A 16,893-nucleotide genomic window follows, 5' to 3' on the forward strand; every position below is an offset into this window, starting at 1 on the left:
TAACACGCACACACACACACACACACACACACACCGCTATATATGGGGGTCAGAACCACTTAAAATCTTCCAACAGGCATTTCCTGGGTCTGTTTCTATAACAGGCAGAGAGATAAGGGAAGTCAGAGGAGAGAATGATGAAACACTACAGACTTGACTGGAAAAAAAAACATTCAATGGTCTGTGAAGGCTGAATTATGAAGTCTATAAGAGTGATTCTTTATGAAACCAAGAACAAAAAGACATGGCATATTTATGACATTGTGGCCTTACCCAGGCCACCTTTAAAACTCCATAATGTTTCATCTGTAGGTGTTACAAAGCAAACATTGGTGTCATATGAAGCTTTACCACTTTCTCTGTAATATGAGTTGTATTTTGACTTCAATAACAATGTTCTTACATTTATTTGTGCATATAAAAAAAGATAAACATGAATATTGAAAATATAACGTAGATTTGGCAAATGTGTGTATATATTGTTGAATATAATATACTCTAGGGGAATATCAAAGTTCCTGAGTGGGATCGCTGCCAATTTTAAAGTTTAAACAGAGAAACAGGGCTCCAACGGGCCACGCACCTCTTCCTGTGGTTATACCGTATTTCCAAAACTGACACTCCACAATTGTTTTGCATACAAATTTCAACAACATGCTCGTTACTGTGGTTCCAAAAGGTTGAATACGTTTTTTTATTTTATTTTTTATTTTATTTATTTTTTTATCTACGGGGTGAATCATTCATTCAAAAGATAAAAATCGCTTTAATTAAAAAGCACTCTGGTATATGAAGAAGAAAAAAAAGTCAAGGGTACAAGACCGTGTACATAGCAGAATTAGGGGGCCAACAAACTACTCATCCCACACAGCACTGCGGTTTGTATTGTCCAATCCCAGAACAGATACAAGTCACGTGACCACTGGAAATTTTTTTGAAACATGGCGGTGTTTCAAATTTCTAATTAGCTTGCTAAGTAACCATACACAGTAGCTTTGGGGGAGCCTTAGGCCAGTAGACTTCTCTACTCGGCGGAAAACAACCACTAGAAAGTTTGTGATGTTTATAAAAATGATAAGGATACTTTTATTTTTTATGAATTCGAACACATACACACGATACTGCTGTGCTGCTGACTGCCCCTTTTATAAAGAATACATTTGACACTTCTCTTCGTCCCGAAAATAAACCATGACATCTGTTAACGAACATATGACGGCACTCGCGATAGCACCGTCACAGGCCCAAACTGAACTTGTCGTGTGCGTTATGACAGATCCAGGATCTGTTTCTGTGGTGGCAGAAACACTGAGGCTCATGGTTAGTGTAGTTTTTGGTGCTAATTTGAAACCAGAAATTGACAGTAAAAACACGACTTAAACACAGAGGTTGTTACAATCATAACCGATGGGCACTAGATGAACATACGAATTGTGTTGCAATATTAGGAGAAAATAAATTGTCTACGTTGCACAGTAATATTACTAATAGTTAATATCACTACGGTTTATGAAGATTGAGAATACAGTTACAGAACCGCTCCTTGGAGCCCTATTGGCATAGTAGGCAATCTAACCAATCACAGCCCTCCTTTTACTTGTATTATTGAATGTCTTGCAAATTTCCAGCAGAGGACGACCATTTTGAATCCATTTTAACATTCACTCTTACAAATTGGGTCATAACTTTACAAGTAGCAGAGATCCCACTCTGGGACTTGGATATGCCCGTAAAGAATATTATGTTCAACACAAAAATTAAAAAATATCCAAATCAAACATTTCCTATTTTTTAATCATGTTTATATTTTTCTATAAATAAATGAATGTAAGAAAATTGTTAGAAATCAAAATACGACTCGTATCACAGAGAAAGTGGCAAAGCTTCATTTGAGACCAATGTTTGCTTTGTAGCACCTACAGATGAAACAATAAGGAGTCTTAAAAGGAGGCCTGGGTAAGTCACAATGTCATGAATCTGATTAATTATTTCTCAACTATGCTTTTAGATAGAAATTTCACCAAGACGTCAACAATCTTTCCTACTAAGGACCATTTTAGAGATTAAATCTTGTGAAATACCCCCAAAATCATTGTCTTTTTTTTGTCCTGGTCGTGGTTTTGTGAAGAATCAAGGTCAAAGCTAGGAGCTGAAACATACACCAGAGACTTCTCCAGTATACTGGTCAGATACATAGTAAATACATCATAATGATAAAACCTACAGCATTCCAGTTGCGTTTCAGATACAGCAGTGGGCTATCATCTCATGCCATGGCTCTGTTTATTATTCAGTTCACCCATGAAAGCTTTCCCCAACACAACTTTTACAGGACTTGAACTACTTTTATCTCTATTTATCTTGGGCAGGATATAGGCTCTGTGTAATGACATCACTCAGCGCTTTTTCCCTTAACAGCTTGGACTGGACTTCCTCTGGATAAGGACCTGACAAACACTGTGTGTGTGTGTGTGTGTGTGTGTGTGCGCTCGACCAGTACTGCTTCTGTTCAAAGATTACCAATAACATTATCGATGTAGAATGACAGAGAAGCACAGAGACAGAGCGAGAAGCATCAGGTTAATGATATGCCGAACATGCAGATGTAAGCTAATCGTTATGCGATCCTGTAGAGAGAGAGAGACAGTCAGAGAAAGATGGACATCTACACTAACCATGGGGTTCTCTCAACACACACACACACACGAGAACAAAGATCCTTCATCTCAGTCCTGTCATTACTGGGCCTGGTTACAGGTTGTGGAATAAACCAGTGCACACACAAGGAATGCTGGGATACATTTGGAACCATCAGATCAACAGTGAGTGTGAATAATCCAGTCTGCTCCACTGACCCCATATGCTTTCACACATACATACCATGTAGACACCGACAGACTCACACACACTATTCTGTTGACCCCAATCAGTCTGTTTTCTCTGTAAATATCAATATGACCGTACACAGACTGACTACTGCCGTTACTGGGTTAATTCATTGGCCTGGTCCTGTTAAGACCTATTTTATTGAGTCGATTAGATCTGTTATGTTCTCTCGCTCCAGTTCAAGGCAAGGACTACTGTGGATATGTCCATCTTCTGCGTCTTCTCTAATCTAAATCTTTCTTCTCCTCATGACCTCTCTCTCTCTCCCTCCCTCCCGTGGAAATAGTTAAGTGTAGTCCTTGTGCATATAGTTTATCTTTGCAATCATTGGTTTTTGTTTGGTATACATTTTAAAGTTAAAAGTAACTTTTTTTTTGTTTATTTTTTTAAAGCCCCTGCCTCTCTCCCTCTCTCGTCTGAGCTGATTTTAGTTGATTTAGTAGGTGATGACGTTCTGCTTGAGAGAGTCCGTATCCTGGCACCTAATCAATATTCATGACTATGTTAAAGTAGGTTTATTAAGAAATGTTGACAAGCAATATAGAATTAAAGTACCTTTCTCTCGCTCTCTCTCTCAATCTCTCATCAGATGGAATACTGGTACTGTACATGATGAATGAAGATGGAAGTGTGCTTTGATGAAAGTGTGGGCATGGTAATTCATTTCCTCAGTAAGCTGTATAGCGATGGTTCAGTGTTCGGTAGTAATTAGCGGGGCCCTTTTCCACGGGCTGCCCGTCGTGCCTGACTGATTTTCTCATTTCCAGGCCTCTGATCTGACAAGTCTGTGTGTGCATTTGTGTGCGAGCGTGCGCAAGGTTTCAGATGCTATATAGCAGGTTGTAATGCCCGGAGCATCCTAATGTAAGCTGCCGTGTGACCAAAGCCCACGTTTGATCTTCTGACCTGGTTTACGGCAGGATAGAAGAGGCCATCTTGGGAAAAGAGACGCTTTGGACGCTAGGCTTGAGCGATGTACAGTTTGTATCTGCTACGCCACTGCTTATAAATTCAATCTAAGACGTGTCAAATAAATTGGATCCAGCTCAGGGTTCCAGCTAAGCATTTGGTTTGCTAACTTGCTATTTAAAAAGTGTCTACATGTCCAGATCAAGCTTCTTGGTTACAGCAGAGACACTCAATCCCCTCCTGGATCAAAATCCCGGTTGCCGAAATTGTTTTGTGTATAAAAATATAAAAATAAAACACTTTTTTTGAATCTTTTCAAATAGGGCCCCTTGTGCGCACTTCCGGTAATACCATATACCACGGTATGGTACAGAAACGGTATGAAAATGTGGACAACGACCAACCCTACTCGACGCACAATTGATTATTATTTAGGCCACAACAAATAATGTATTGTCAATCCTTCTATACCACGAAAAAAACTCTAGGTTTGATGGCGACAGAAGATAAACTTTTTCAAACACAGTGAAACAGGTACTTGGCGAAATAAACACACTTTTTTCCCCCATTTCGCTATAGGGACATGACCGTGGTGTCCGAGTGATAATGTCACTATGAAGCTAATCAAGATTCGACTAGTTTCTATTCGCTACAGCTGCACTGGTCAATAAAAATTAAATAGAAAAATCACAAATTACCTATTTGAACGTCTCAAACTTTACCACGGCATCAATGACACAAACACACCTACTTTCTAGGGCTGACCCCATTTGTCGATTGTTTGGTTGACCAAGATCTTTTTAAATCGAGTAATCACAAATATACACAACTGTTCAAAAGTTATGGGGTGACTTAGGAATGTCCTTGTTTTCCATGAAAACATACATGAAATGAGTTGAAATATGAATAGGAAATTTAGTGAAGACGTTGACGAGGTTATAAATAATGATTTTTAATTGAAATAATAATTGTGTCCTTTGCTTTCATCAAAGAATCGTCCATTTGCAGCAATTACAGCCTTGCAGACCTTTGGCATTCTAGTTGTCAATTTGTTGAAGTAATCTGAAGAGATTTCACCCCATGCTTCCAGTTGGATTGGCACTTCTTACGTACCATACGGGCAAGATGCTCCCACAACAGCTCAATAGGGTTGAGATCCGGTGACTGTGCTGGCCACTCCATTATAGACACAATACCAGCTGACTGCTTCTTCCCTAAATCGTTCTTGCATAGTTTGGAGTTGTGCTTTGGGTCGTTGTCCTGTTGTAGGAGGAAATTGGCTCCAATTAAGCGACGTCCACAGGGTATGGCATGGCGTTGCAAAATGGAGTGATAGCCTTCCTTCTTCAAGATTCCTTTTACCCTGTACAAATCTCCCACTTTACCACCACCAAAGCACCCCCAGAACATCACATTGCCTCCACCATGCTTGACAGATGGCGTCAAGCACTCCTCCAGAATCTTTTCATTATTTCTGCATCTCACGAATGTTCTTCTTTGCGATCCGAACACCTCAAACTTAAAGTGTTATGGACAGACAAATCTATTTCCAATCGTCCTCTGTCCAGTGTCTGTGTTCTTTTGCCCATCTTAATCTTTTCTTTTTAATTGGCCAGTGAGATATGGCTTTTTCTTTGCAACTCTGCCTAGAAGGCCAGCATCCCGGAGTCACCTCTTCACTGTTGAGATTGAGACTGGTGTTGAGGGTACAATTTAATGAAGCTGCCAGTTGAGGACTTGAGGCATCTGTTTCTCAAACTAGACACCAATGTACTTGTCCTCTTATTCAGTTGTGCAACGGGGCCTCCCACTCCTCTTTCTATTCTGGTTAGAGCCAGTTTGCGCTGTTCTGTGAAGGGAGTAGTACACAGCATTGTAAAAGATCTTCAGTTTCTTGGCAATTTCTCGCATGGAATAGCCTTCATTTCTCAGAACGAGAATAGACTGATGAGTTTCAGAAGAAAGTTATTTGATTCTGGCCATTTTGAGCCTGTAATCGAACCCACAAATGCTGATGCTCCAGATACTCAACTAGTCTAAAGACAGACTGTTTTATTGTTTCTTTAAATCAGAACAACAGTTTTCAGCTGTGCTAACATAATTGCAAAAGGGTTTTCTAATGATCAATTAGCCTTTTAAAATGCCAAACTTGGATTAGCTAACACAACGTGCCATTGGAACACAGGAGTGACACGGAACCCAAACTGGCTGCGCGCGTGCATAAATTTATTTTGTCCCCCCACACCAAACGCGATCACGACACACAGGTTAAAATATCAAAACAAACTCTGAACCAATGACATTCATTTGGGGACAGGTCAAAAAGCATTAAACATTTATGGCAATTTAGCTAGTTAGCTTGCACTTGTTAGCTAATTTGTCCTATTTAGCTAGCTTGCTGTTGCTAGCTAATTTGTCCTGGGATATAAACATTGAGTTGTTATTTGACCTGAAATGCACAAGGTCCTCTACTCCGACAATTAATCCACATATAAAACGGTCAACCGAATCATTTCTAGTCATCTCTCCTCCTTCCTGGCTTTTTCATCTTTGAACTTATATGGTGATTGGCATCTAAACTTTCATAGTATTACTACACCGACCAGCAACACAGTTCATCTTTCAATCACCCACGTGGGTATAACCAATGAGGAGATGGCACGTGGGTACCTGCTTCTATAAACCAATGAGGAGATGGGAGAGGCAGGACTTGCAGCCGGATCTGCATCAGAAATAGGAATGACTTCTATTTTAGCCCTTGGCAACGCAGACGCTCGTTGACACGCACGAGCAGTGTGGGTGCAATAATTGAATAACAGATACATACCTAAATTTATTTTGCAACGCTCGTGCACGCGACACGAGCGGTGTGGTCAGCCTGTGACGGTTGCTGATAATGGGCCTCTGTACGCCTACGTCGATATTCCATTAAAAATCAGCCGTTTCCAGCTACAATAGTCATTTACAACAATTAACGTCTACACTGTATTTCTGATCAATTTGATGTTATTTTAAATGGACAAAAAAAAAAAGTGATTTTCTTTCAAAAACAAGGAAGTTTCTTAGTGACCCCAAACTTTTGAACGGTAGTGTATTTTTAATTTTAATGCACGAGACACCTGTCTGATTCACGCCTTGTAGACTATATTGATTTCTGGCTCGTATTTAGTAGTTTGTGTGTTTTCATTTTTAATCGCAGTGCTTAAAGCATCAGACAAGCTTAGTAGCCTACATATAATTGATTTTATTCAAACTTAGGGTGTGTCTATATGGAAAAATACACGTTTAAAAATGTCTAAACAAATCAATGGGTCGAAATAACAGCCAACTCTCCGTCAGCCAATTTTTGTTGTTTGTCCGGGAAAGCCGTACTACTTAAACACACGGATCGGAACCAGGCTGTAGAAGAGAGCTGTTGTGCAAAATGCTATGGTGCTGAGCTCATGGTTTCGTGTGAATGGGTGTGTTGTTTAGGATGTTTTAACTCTCTAATTTGACTCATTTAAAAAAAAGTCAAACCTAATAGCCATTGTAATGGTGGTGACTAATTCATCTGGTGGTCTCTTTGAACAGTGTGTGTGTGTGTGTGTGTGTGTGTGTTTCAGTGTTTTCCATAAGCAATAAGACTCATTGTCAGCCGGCTACTTTTCCACTTCATTAACTAGGCTTCTTTTCAATTAAAAGTTTCAATTCGCTAGTCAGAAAAGTCTGCGTCGCCCTCTCCACCTAGAACAAAACGATAGGCTATACGCATCTTCTCGTGACCTATTGATAGGACAGACGCACTGTGGTCAAATGTCTTCACGGAGGAGGGAGAGCATGAGGAGTTTGATGTGAGTGAATTACCACGTCCCGTGTAATGCAAGTGGTAACGATGAGTTGAAATCCACCTACATTTGTTTTGTGGCACATTCATTTAAAATTTTATTTTGCGTGTTTCATAGGCCTGTATAGCCAGCCACGGAGTCGGGGCACGCTGAAAAAAAAAGTCTGCCTGCTATATCCCTTTGCTATTCATACAACGTAGTCATACAGCCACGGTATAGCTCCTGATAATATAGGCCTAGACATTATCCAAAACTGCAACACCACACTGTATTCATACATTTGCAGTCATTTCAATTGCAAAGTCATGTCTTTCTTCTCAATACCACAACTCACTTCACCAATCCGAGAGGTGAAGTCGTTAGAGTATTCAGTAATTTAGCTCGGTATTTCGGATGGAATCGAGGCATTAGATTTTACCTGGGGGGGAGACGGAGAGAGAAAAGAGGATGGAGAGGAATGCTGACTAGCCTGTCAACAATCCCCCTGTTCTCATCTCGACTTTGCGCTGGAGACTTTCTGTGAACATTGCATCTTTCCCCTCTTATCTAAAGTAGGTATTTGTATGCTTCAGGACAGACTGCATACAGTCAGCTCTTTTCCTCATATCGGAGGATTATTAATCTGTCTGTCTGCGCGCGTGTGAAGAATAATTTGCTCTAGTAAACTATTCCTGAGCGATTCCACACCTGCGTAGCCAAAAACTATATCACATTGTTCTGGCAATTATTATCAATATGACCCAATGTTAGAAATTAGACCCACATTAAACGAACATCTACTACCAGAGACAACGCCTGGCCTAATCGCGTGCATGCAAGGCGTTGTCTCTGCCAGGAGTTGTTGCTGTGATTATAGTTTAATGTGGGTCTAAATTCAAAAATTAGGTCATATTGATAATAATCACACACACACGTAACCACTGATAACACACAGCTAAACACTCCCTTTGAACTGTCAGACATACCCATCACTATGATCATAAACACACAAACCCACTTTCTCTCCTATCCCCCCTCCCTCTCCTCTCCTGTGGCTGGAGGAACTGCTAATGATTTGTTTGTTTGTCTGACCTGTGGCTAGCAAGACAACGCTGTGTTGAGTGTGTGTGTGTGTGTGTTTTAACTGCACCCCTAGCGATTAGCTCTCATTAAAAACAAACAGCAGAGAGAGAGCGAGATCAGCCAGGCAGCAATTACCTCCAGCTTTGATGTGGCTTTAATTCCTTTAAAAACGCCCCTCTGGCTAGCTTAAATCACACACACACACATTTACAGACCAACATAGGCCTTTACTTAGGAAGATAAGAGTCTCAGGGGTGGTTACTGGTCACGCAAGCTGACACCATCATCACACACACACACACACACACACACTATAAACGCCACTACTACAGATTATTTTGGGACAGTAATGGAGAACATGTAGGACAGAGGAGGGGTTGGGGTGTCTCAAACAATGTGTAAAGTACTTCAGATAGGCCTAACCTAGTCAATAGAAATAGCTGGTACAAAACAGTCAAGGGGAGGAAGAGGAAGGGGGAGAGAAAGAGGAGGGGGGAGTCACGCAGCACTGGTGTATAGTAGGCTAGGTAGATCAGTGTGTAGAAGCTAAGAGAGGCAGACAGGTAGTAGGTTTATCGGAGTGCATAGCGTGGGACAGAGCTTGAGCATAGGGGTCATTCCACCTCAAAAAGCACAATAAAAAGAGGATTTACACCCACCATCTCAGATTGTTCCGAAATTGTTTCTGTTATTAAAAACAGACACAATTTGCATTACAGCAACATTATTTTGCTGAAATATAATTTGATCTCTGAGAAATGAAGCTAATTGATTGCACCCAAATTGCCAATTTTAAATTTATAGGATTCATATAATATAGTAACTAACATCCGATTTGGACCGAACTTTTTCAAACAATGAGTAAGACATGAGGAATCCAATGAAATAGTCAAAAGCCACAGCCAAACCCCACGCCAATCCCACCCCAACGAGTATATAAACTCCTCAAAAACAGAAACGCCCCTTTTTCAGGACCCTGTCTTTCAAAGACAATTAGTAAAAATCCAAATAACTTCACAGATCTTCATTGTAAAGGGTTTAAACACTTTCCCATGCTTGTTCAATGAACCATAAACAATTAATGAACATGCACCTGTGGAACGGTCGTTAAGACAATAACAGCTTACAGACGGTAGGCAATTAAGGTCACAGTTATGAAAACTTAGGACAGTAAAGAGGCCTTTCTACTGACTGGAAAAACACCAAAAGAAAGATGCCCAGGGTCCCTGCTCATCTGCGTGAACATGCCTTAGTCATGCTGCAAGGAGGCATGAGGACTGTAGATGTGGCCAGGGCAATAAATTGCAATGTCTGTACTGTGAGACGCCTAAGACAGCGCTACAGGGAGATAGGACGGACAGCTGATCGTCCTGGCAGTGGCAGACCACGTGTAACAGCACCTGCACTGGATCGGTACATCCAAAAATCACACCTGCGGGACAGATGCAAGATGGCAAAAACAACTGACCGAGTTGTCCATCAGTGCTCAGACTGTCCGCAATAGGCTGAGAGAGGCTGGACTGAGGGCTTGTAGGCCTGTTGTAAGTTAGGTCCTCACCAGACATCACCGGCAACAACGTCGCCTATGGGCACAAACCCACCGTCGCTGGACCAGACAGGACTTGCAAAAAGTGCTCTTCACTGACGGGTCGCGGTTTTGTCTCACCAGGGGTGGTCGGAATCGCATTTGTCGCCGAAGGAATAAGCGTTACACCGAGGCCTGTGCTCTGGAGCGGGATCGATTTGGAGGTGGAGGGTCCGTCATAGTCTGGGGCGGTGTGTTACAGCATCATGTTACAGCATCGTCTGGGACCTGTTGGATCGGCGGGTGAGGGCTAGGGCCATTCCCCCCAGAAATGTCTGTGAACTTCCAGGTGCCTTGGTGGAAGAGTGGGGTAACATCTCACAGCAAGAACTGGCAAATCTGGTGCAGTCCATGAGGAGATGCACTGCAGTACTTAATGCAGCTGGTGGCCACACCAGATACTGACTGTTACTTTTGACCCCCCCCCTTTGTTCAGGGACACATTATTAAATTTCTGTTAGTCACATGTCTGTGGAACTTGTTCAGTTTATGTCGCAGTTGTTGAATCTTATGTTCATACAAATATTTACACGTTTTCTGAAAATAAACGCAGTTGACAGCGCGAGGACGTCTTTTTTTTGTTGTTGCTGAGTTTAGTATCAGTTGCCTATGTTTGACAAGTAATATGACCCTGCGGCTCAGGGTATTGTTTCTTCATTCTATGTAATGAATTCCCAGTGAATTTAGTGATGTTTTTTTTCCCCTATTCAGAGAAATTAGCCATTGAAGTTATTAGGTTTATGTCCCAACCTATATCCTGATATTACCAGGTTCTGACCACTAGATGGTGCCGTTCCATGTCATTTATTTTTTTAAGAATCACCCCCTACCCCACGTTAAAGGGTACTTCAATAAAACTACAACATTTCATATTGGTTTTCTTACCCCGTAAGCAGTCTATGGCAACGTATGACAGCAATCCATGCATTGGTTTTGTTTCCCTGGCCTATGTTTCAAATGCTAACTTTTTTGCATTTGTTGCACAAATCCAAGGCAAGTCAATGACGTGTAGAAACAGCACCATCTACTGGTCAGAAGCTGGTAATAATCAGGATGAAGGATGGGACACAACTTCAATGGCTAATTTCTCTAAACAGGAACAATTAATTCACTGAGAATACATTACATAGGATGAAGAAGAGAAAAATACTCCAAGTAGCAGCTCCATACTCCTTGTCAGACATAGAGAACTGATACTTTATACTCGTTGTTAGGGTGGGTTTTGACCATTTCTTTGGGTTCCGAAGGTCTTACGCATGGTCAGAAAAAAAAGTTTGGTCCAAATCGGATGTTTGGTACTATATTTATTGAATATTATATGAATCCTAGAAATTAAAATGGCAAATTTGGGTGAAATCAATTAGCATATTTCACCAAAATATTGTTGCAGGAATGCTAATCTAAGTTGTTTCTAACTACAGAAATGATTTCAGAACAAATCAGATGGTGGTTCTTAAGGCTTGCTGAAATGACATGGAACGACCCATATTCAATTACCAGACACACGGCTGAATACACCCCTGCTGCCACACACACACTCTACCGCCAACACCAATCGCATTACTGAACAGACCTTCAGAGCATTACTACGAATTCAAATCAAAGTTTATTGGTCGCGTGCACAGTTTTGCAGAAGTTATTGCAGGTGCAGGGAAATGCTTCCATTCCTAGCAGTGCCGTGATATAGGAAGGAAAGGGTACCTGTGCTGTAACTCACACCCACGTCCGCCCGCTTACCGAGAGAAGGTGGGAGGTACGCATCTCAGTGACGATGTCCTACTTGTCTAAATTGAATATGGGATCTGTCAACATAAAGCGTGAAAGCTCAACACAAAGGCCAGAGATGTCCAATAAAATGTGACTGAACCGAACACGTAGGCAGGAGAATATTACAATGAAAATACCTATAGACTTTTCTACACTAAGAGGGAATGGATATTACATCACTGGGTTTCCTGTTTCTCTCTATGCCATCTGGACACACTCTTTTTTGGACTAGCATTATCTAATAGATGGAGCAGACAGAATGGGGGTGGGGGGGGGGTGATGATGTCATGATGAGCAGAGGGGTCAGGGGTCAGCTTAGACAAGCTTTTGTTTTGGCTCTCAAACATTTTGGCCTGCATTCCGTTGTGGATGTGTGTATAATAACCACTTTGTTCTCAGGTCAGTGGCTCATCATTCCCGGACACACACACACACACACACACACACTTGCTCAGTGACTACAAGCAGATCTCAGAGCACAGAATGTGTGTGTAACTGAATGCTGGGGTAAAGTCATTTCTTAAAAGTGATGAGTGTTCAGTGATAAGCAGCTAACAACATCAATAAGACCACAAACGCGTCAGCAACACTCATAGGGGCGCCTGAGCAATGTTGCAAATGGAGAAGCTGCATCCCCACTTACAAAATAGGGTGCAAAGTATCATGATCCATTGGATAATTTGTCCTTTTTAATGATTAGAAATGTGTTGAGCTACTCTGTATAAACATAGATTTGTCCATTTTATACAATACCAGTCAAAAGTTTGGAAACACCCACTCATTCAAAGGTTTTTCTTTCTTTTTACTATTCTCTACATTGTAGAATAATAGTGAAGACATCAGAACTATGAAATAACACATATGGAATCATGTAGTAACCAAAAGTGTTAAACAAATCAAAATATATTTTATATTTGTGATTCTTCAAAGTAGACACCGTTTGCCTTGATGACAGCTTTGCACACTCTTGGCATTCTCTCAATCACCAATACAAGCATTTTGCTACATCCACAATAACATCTGCTAAACACGTGTATGTGACAAATAAAATTTGATTTGACCTGGAATGCTTTTCCAACAGTCTTGAAGGAGTTCCCACATATGCTGAGCACTTGTTGGCTGCTTTTCCTTCACTCTGCGGTCCAACTCATCCCAAACCATCTCAATTAGGTTGAGGTCAGGTGACTGTGGAGGCCAGGCCATCTGATGCAGCACTCTATCACTCTGCTTCTTGGTCAAATAGCCCTTGATGGTTTTTGCGACTGCACTTAAAGAAACTTTCAAAGGTCTTGACATTTTCTAGATTGACTGATCTTCATGTAATGGACTGTTGTTTCTCTTTGTTCTTGCCATAATATGGACTTGGTTTTTACCAAATAGGGCTATCTTCTGTATACCACCCCTACAGTACCTTGTCACAACACAACTGATTGGCTCAAATGCATTAAATTAAGGAAAGAAATTCCAGAAATTAACAAGGCACACCTGTTCATTGAAATGCACTCCAGGTGACTACCTCATGAAGCTGGTTGAGAGAATGCCAAGAGTGTGCAAAGCTGTCATCAAGGCAAAGGGTGGCTACTTTGAAGAATCTCAAATCTCAAATATATTTTGATATCTTCAAATAAAAACCCTGGAATGAGTAGGTGTCTCCAACCTTTTGACTGGTCCTGTATATGACATAATAATTAACAGATTGTAACCTCAAGATAAAGGATTTTGCCCACTGGAAGGTTTTGCTTCTCTCCTGTGCACCACAGTTTTAGTTCCGAGCAGTTAGAAAGCCATGGTTGATGTATAAATGAAAAGGCACCTGCAAAATAAAATGTTTTTATCTATTTTGTTGTGCATCTTTATTTCATGTCCGATGTCAGGGAGTTGTTTTATATTATTTGAGCTGTGAGTCATTTCACTTTTCCTTTAAAGAACCATATTGATGAGCATGGGCATGTAACAGTAGGCCTAATGTGTTATTTGTAAGGTCCTTCAGTTGAGCAGTGAAATTCAAGCACATACTAAACCACAAAGACCAGGGAGGTTTTCCCAATGGTCCGCAAATTAAGGGCACCTATTGGTAGATGGGTAAAAAACTAACAAAAAAACAGACACTAAATATCTCTTTGAGCATAGTGTAGTTATTAATTACACTTTGGATGGTGTATCAATACACCCAGTCACTACAAAAATACAGGCTTCCTTCCTAACTCAGTTGCCGGAGAGGATGGAAACCACTCAGGGATTTAACCATGGGGTCAATGGTGATTTTAAAACAGTTACAGAGTTTAATGGCTGTGATAGGAGAGAACTGAGGATGGATCAACCACATTGTAGTTACTCCACAATACTAACCTAATTGACAGAGTGAAAAGGAAACCTGTATAGAATAGAAATATTCCAAAACACGAATCCTGCTTGCAATAAGGCACTAAAGTAATACTGCCAGAAAAACAATGGCAAGAAAATTAACTTTTTGTCCTGAATAAAAAGTGTAATGTTTGGTGCAAAACCAACACAACACATTACTGAGTACCACTCTTCATATTGTCAAGCATGGTGATGGCTGCATCATGTTATGGGTATGCTTGTCATCAGCAAGGACTTGTGAGTTTGAGGGAATAAAAAAAACGTAATAGAGCCAACCACAGGCAAAATCCTAGAGGAAAACTTGGTTCAGTCTTCTTTCCAACAGACACTGGGAGAACAATTCACATTTCAGCTGTACAATAACTTAAAACACAAGGCCAAACATTCACTGGAGTTGCTTACCAAGATGACATTGAATGTTCCTGAGTGCTCTAGTTACAGTTTTGACTTAAATTGGCTTGAAAATATATGGCAAGACCTTAAAGTGGTTGTCTGGCAATGATCAACAACCAATTTGACAGCGCTTGAAGAATAATGTGCAAATATTATACAATCCAGGTGTGCAAAGCTCTTAGACTTACCCAGAAAGACTTACAGCTGTAAGTACTGCCAAATGTGGTTCTAACATGTTTGACTCAGGGGGTTGAATAATTCTCTAATTAAGATAGTGTTTCATTTTCCATTCATAAAAAAAAATACAAGTTGGAATTGTTCTTCCACTTTGACAGAGTATTGTGTAGATTGTTGACCAAAAATATCAAATATATTTTAATCCCACTTTGTAACACAACAAAATGAGGAAAAGGTCAAGGGGTGTGAATACTTTGAGGGCACTGTATATGAGGATTCAGGCCTAGGATTGATATGCAAACATTGCAATTGACAAAGCACCCAGATGGCCAATGTCTGTATTGAAAATATATCATTTACAACTGGCTTCTTAGTGAAGCTCTTTATGGAACTGAACAGTGTGCTCTCTTAGATGAGTGATAACTAGCCCTGTATCATACATTATTAACTCGATCACCTGTAAATCTCATAGCCGACTGTTACAATAGATTCCGATACAAAGATTGTCTAGAGCTAAAGAAAATGGAAAAGCAACACTGCCATCTAGCGTCCAGTTTGAGTACATCAGCAAAGAACACGTCAGCCCAGTGGTAGTGTATCAACGTTTTTGTACTGTTGACTGTTGTAGTTGATTCTACACTCCGTTTCGTTGGAAATTAATAAGAGCCGTTTACGCCTGTTTTGGTGAGCTATAAAAAGGCATTTAGCTAGCTATATATTAGTAGTATCTGATAACAACCCGAACAATAAGGGTCCAGAACGCAATAACGCCGAAGTTGTAAGTAGGCACAGGTAGAGGGTCAGTTTACCCTCCCCAAATCCTATTGGGTAAAACGCAAAAACGTACTTTAGATCAGTGTCTAGTCAGAACGAAAAGGTCAACATCTCTTACCGTGAGAAGCAGCTGTGACATAAGTCTTTGGCGCATGTGTTGGACACGCAGTATGCTAGAGGTTCCGCTGTATACAGGAGTTCACCTGCGTGTATTTCGTGTGTTGCTCGTAGACCATTCCCTTTCTCTGCAGAGGCAAAACGTTCGAACTTAGCCGCCATCCCGACCTCGCACGCATGTGGAACTGGGGAAATTGTGTTTACATCCGCAAATGGCCGTCAGACCAAAGATGGTGGATAAATGAAGATGTCTTACTCATGCCGTTTACCATTGAACAATTGTCACAGTTCCGGTCTGCTTAGAAGCTGGGTGTTTTCGCCTTAGTTTGAATGTAAATGAAACAGAAAAAAGGAGCAAGTGAGATGTCGCTATATATATATATATATATATATATATATATATATATATATATATATATATACACACATACATTTATCGTATGACTTTCACCAAACTGAGAACACAAATAAATGCGAAATCAAATATTAACTTGGTTTCGCCTAAAACGTGTACGGTCTGCGCAATTGCAGCGCAGCTGTTCAAGGCTGCTTCTAGTGGCTGTCCCCTAAAAGTGTCGTTCAGAAGTGTTTTGTATTTGGTGTCTGGCTTTTGTATCTGGGTTTATCAGACTATTGTGAATGATTAACAACTTACAAACTTAATAACAACTTAACAGCTGTATGACTAACTTAATGGAACTTTAGAACAGCATACAATTGTCAGACCAGTCCCCACAATAAGGTTTATTATCATCAGAGAGAAACAGGTGTTTAAAAGTACCCACCACACAGTAATCCCTCCAGACTATAAAGACAGATCTAAACCACGATGACAAACATTGAAAAAAATGAATCTACGATACCCACATCAAGCCAAAACTAGAGAAACAACAGAAAGACATGCACGTAAAGATTAGATTTGATCGTTTGTTTTCTCTCCCCCTACATTGTGCAGATATGATATAAATACTTCAGATTCCAAAAGTAAGATAGTCATCTGAACCAGCCAGAGGACGAGTGAAAATAAAACAT

General features: G+C 40.5%; 1 protein-coding gene across 1 annotated transcript in view; it reads right to left on the reverse strand.

Moving 5' to 3' along the window:
* The window catches only part of smyd3 (SET and MYND domain containing 3), a 211,478-nt gene extending 195,387 nt beyond the window's left edge, over positions 1 to 16,091 (reverse strand). Inside the window, 1 exon segment of the mRNA NM_001140394.1 lies at positions 15,863 to 16,091. Within this exon segment, the coding sequence (NP_001133866.1) occupies positions 15,863 to 16,023 (161 nt within the window). The 5' untranslated portion in view covers positions 16,024 to 16,091.
* Between the last annotated feature and the right edge of the window lie 802 nt (positions 16,092 to 16,893).

The sequence above is a fragment of the Salmo salar genome, chromosome ssa09 (genome assembly GCF_905237065.1).
Source record: "Salmo salar chromosome ssa09, Ssal_v3.1, whole genome shotgun sequence".
In the NCBI taxonomy this organism is placed as follows: Eukaryota; Metazoa; Chordata; class Actinopteri; order Salmoniformes; family Salmonidae; genus Salmo; species Salmo salar.